The sequence below is a fragment of the Chiroxiphia lanceolata genome, chromosome 2 (genome assembly GCF_009829145.1).
Source record: "Chiroxiphia lanceolata isolate bChiLan1 chromosome 2, bChiLan1.pri, whole genome shotgun sequence".
NCBI lineage: Eukaryota > Metazoa > Chordata > Aves > Passeriformes > Pipridae > Chiroxiphia > Chiroxiphia lanceolata.
The window spans coordinates 87189018-87193530 of record NC_045638.1 but is presented as its reverse complement, the minus strand read 5'-3'; the positions used below and the strand labels follow the sequence as shown (position 1 = coordinate 87193530).

Below are 4513 nucleotides of genomic sequence, written 5' to 3'. Positions count from 1 at the left end.
TGCAATATTAATGAAATGAAGGCTGAGTGTTACGATAGGGAAGACAATAAATAAATACAGATAAAAGTAATCCCACTTTATAATCCTATTATAAATTCTTCCAAAAAATAGAACTTTTCTCCAGACCTAGCAGAAAGGTGGGAAGTCTTATTTCAAGAAAAGATAGGTACAGCCTGGCATCTGCATTGAGACTTTTTTTACTTTTGAAATTACCCAAAATTAATCAGAATAAATTAGCATCATCATGCTGTCAGATGCAAAGAAGATGAAAAGCTTTTTGATTACTGTTAGAAAACCAGCAACAGTGAAAAGTGTAGTTTTAGCAGCATGTATAAGAACATCTGTTCTGAGATCCCTGAAGCTGGCAGTGCTGCCTTGTGTACCTATGAGGAAAGATAATTGCACGATGGAGAACACCAAACTATAGGAAAGAACAAGCAAGACTCCATGGCTGGCAGAAGAGAGATACTATATTAGAGATATTAGAGTTCATATCCTCCATCCAGTTGCTGATTTGGTCAGGTAGAGCTTATCATTAATCCAGGGAATAGGAAAGACATGACAAAGCAGATCAGTAGTTCGGAACGTATGCACTAGTTCTTTCTGGTTCACATGCTGAAACCTGGTAGTGAGAAATTTGCCAGTTTCATGAAGATGCTACTGAGATTGTAATCAAAAGTCCCTTAGTTTCTTCACGACAAAATACTGGTTTTCATGGAAAGAGAACTGTGATAAATTCAGATTTGTTTACCTGCTTTCTGGAATAAACTAGATATAGACACAAGACTCTTATAGTTTGGATCACAATGCTTTTTTGTAAAATAATAGCTAGAAAGCTTTTTTAAAATGTACAAAAAAAAGAAGGTTAGATCTGCAGAGAATACAGAAAATTATTTTAGGATGGGATAGGTTGGAATCCAAATAGCAGAGCAAGATCAAAAAACAAATAGGATTCTGTATATACTGTGGAAGAAGACATGAAAAGAAATTGAAGCTTGAAGGAAGGATGGAATGAAAAAAGTCAAAACTAATAATTTATTTACCAATCCAGACATTTAAAATTCTAATTTATGTACCCATCTATCTCACTCTATGCTATGTGTAACAAAACTTTCATCAATACAATATAAAGACATCAAGTCCTTGAGCTTTGTCCTCCTCTGCCCTGGAAGCACTGAAGGATATTTTATTAATGATTGCTCCTGCCTCAGATCTCTATCTCCTGAAGGTGAGGAGGCAGTGAAAAAGCTGAGCAAGAGCCATTATTATCATCCTTGGCTCTGATCTCTTTCTTTCAGACTCTGTCTAGAAATCAGTTTTGAATTATGTGAAGAGAAATGAACTCGTTGGGGAAAATATCAGTCTCAAAAAACAAATAGCAGTAATAACCAACACTCCTCCCTCTCCCCCCCCCCCCCCCAAAAAAAAAGGCCCCAAACAAACTCAGCAGCAAAGAATCCCCCATTTCTTTCAGGATACTTTCTTTTCATGGTGTTGTCAACTGGAAGAGCCATCTCCCTGTAACTGTTCTAATCTTGGCTGATGCTGGCAGGGCATGCAGCTGTACAGCAGAGCAGAGTGCTGCTCTGGCATGAGCATGATGGTTCCCATCTGCTTCCCTCGAGGGCATTTGGGTCTCCCTTGATGCAGCACCACAGCACTGGACATTATGGAAGCCTCAGTTTTACACGCTATTGTAACTGTGGCTCCAAACACTGTGTTTATGAGTTTAATCACTCTCCTTCCTGCTGTGCAATTGACCCCAATGTTTATAGATGCTAATAATCACATCAATTCATATTACCCAGATATTCTTTTATAAGTCTCCTCCTAACATATATTTCATTTTCAAAAATATTTTAGGATATCAGTTAAAACCATTATATTCACCTTTTATTTAATATAGTAAACGAGTATTTCAAAGCATTTCATAAATTTATTATTCTGTTTCAACCACTGAAGCCAGTGCACTCCAAGATAAGTGAATCATTGGTTTTATAGATGGGACTGAAACTCTCACAATAGTAATTTATAATCTAGACATTATCTAAATTCCTGCAGAAATGATCTGCAGCATAAAAATACTTGAGCTGAGACCTTTAGAATAGATTCATCAAACACATTATTTGATAAAACACGACAGGATTTTTTGAATATATTTTGTCAACTTCATGTGAAACTTCATAGTAACATAAAATATTAGAAGAAAATAGCCTTAGAAACAACTCAAAACTGCTGAAAGCAAGAGCAAATCATAAAAAAAGCAAATTTGTGATCTGAATGGTCAACCCAAAAAGGAGATTTTCTACAGATCTATGTACCCACATCTCTTTACATTTTGATCACCATGATAATCCACTTCAAGAAAATCAAACAAATAAGCATAAAATATATTTCAAACAAAAATATCCATTTTTTAAGAGATATTTAACCACTAAATTGTTATAGACATACTGAAATCCTAACACAAATAAACCTGATTCAGAATGTAATTTGTTTACCTTAATTGACTGTACATTTCCAAATCTTAATTTTTATCATTCTTCATTTTTTGGTCTAAAAGCATATTCTGTTTCTATGTCACACTAACTATGACTTGTACAAAATGTTTTTAATCAAATTTTAACCTTCTCAAGTGAAAAATCCTTTAGACAAAAGCTGATCTTTGTGTTTTGTCTGTTTTAACCCCATTTTCTTCAATTCAAACATGTTATAAAACTGTCAGTCTTAAACAAAATTTGTGAAATCACAAAGCAACCTGAACTTGATTTATTATTTAAGTACATTGTTTTCATTCAATGTATTTTTATTCTATAATAAGTAAGATGGAAGGATCTAGAGTGATGCACAAGTAAGGCAAAAATGCATGTTATTTCAGATGTTCTGAAATATTAAGGAGGACTAGTCACAGAAATCTCTGGAAGATGAAAGTTACTGATTAAGAAAAAAGACAGTGTAACAATACATGCAAGCCTTGATTTCAGATCTCTTACTGGAGAGCGTTTCTCTCAAGCTTGGGGCTTGGAGACATATTTTCCAAATGGCACTTAAAATGCTGGCAAAGGTTCCTAAACACCGCTTTCAGTTTTGAATTGACTACGATCAGGATAATTGAGTGCATGGAAGGATACGCCCCAGCTACAACTAAGGATACAGCAACTTTCACAATATCTTTACTTTGAGATGTTGACAGTATCAACAGAATTTGAGCTACAAAACTGGAAAGATACAGGACTAAGAAAGAAATAATGGATTTAATGGTAGTTAGGTGAACATCTATCAAAGCATTCCTGGAAGTATCTGCATAACATTGCATGTTCTTTCTGTGTTTCCACAGAGAGGTAATTAACAGAGCTGAGGTTACCATAGACAGTACTAGAGGGAAAAAGCAGCCCACGAAGTAAAGAAGCAGCAGGTAGAGATGTGAACTATTCCAGTCAGTGATATGAGCTGTGCTATTTTCCCTGCAGTTCCCTGTTGAGCTGCAGAGATAAGTGCTGGGTGTAGTCCATAGTAAAGGAAGGGAAGTCATAGACGACATCACCAGCGATCCGAGAAGAAGCCATGGGACCATTCCAGCTATTCTGAGCTTGATTTGCAGCAGCACCCATTGGCTGACATTGATTATTTTTACACAGTAAAGTACATGGAGCCAAGTACTGAACCACAAGCTGGCATGGTTTACAAACATCCGTACAGCACCAAAGACTTTATACACCAAAGCCAACTTAAACACATCTGTAAAGTAGAGACTGTGGATGTGCATCAGTACTGTCATCTGCAAGATAAATCTTGATGTACTCAGAAAGATCAGAATCATATCAGCAGAAGAAATTTTTTTGCTTTTAATCCAGTTGATGATATTAACAGTTGTAATAAATCCATTTCCAATAAATCCAACAACAACTTCAATAGCTACAATACTTATTGAAATGATAAGAACTGGTGGCAACATCTTGCTGCTTTGGTTGCCTCTACCTGATTAGCCTATGTAGCTGTGCAAGAAGCTGGGCTGGTATCTGACTAGTCCCAGCTTCAGTCTGCTCACCTTATATATAGGAACAAAAAGACATCTCAAAATGATAGCGGATCTGGAAATGATAGTGGAAAATTACTATTGATGTTTTTCCTGAATGTGCAAATCAGAGAAAGATTTAATAATTAACTCTAACCTTTTACATGCATAAGATTTGCCTATGTTTTTCCTTAGGGATATGAGATATCCAGCTGTGTTAACCTCTCTGTCTGTTGTCCGATTGTTTATATTTTTATTTAGAGTGCTAGAAAGTTCAGTGGCTCTCTGGTTACAACAGTACCTGCAGGTGTGGAAGGGAATTCATCATAAAATCCAACAGAGGCAGCAACATGTCAGGTGACAAGATGCCTTATTGTAACCAGTATCTTTCACACACTTTAACATGAAGAAAATTATACAGCCCTCAGCCTTACTCTAGAGGACCACTCCGGACAACAAAGCTGTTTTTACCCAAGGGTTATTGCTACCTTTAGCTGA

General features: G+C 36.1%; 1 protein-coding gene across 1 annotated transcript; it reads right to left on the bottom strand.

The window, feature by feature from the left end:
- Nucleotides 1-2989: 2989 nt before the first annotated feature.
- On the bottom strand, nucleotides 2990-3955 carry LOC116782514 (taste receptor type 2 member 40-like). Its single transcript, XM_032679267.1, has one exon. It carries the CDS (start codon nucleotides 3953-3955, stop codon nucleotides 2990-2992), a length of 966 nt encoding a protein of 321 aa, XP_032535158.1.
- Between the last annotated feature and the right edge of the window lie 558 nt (nucleotides 3956-4513).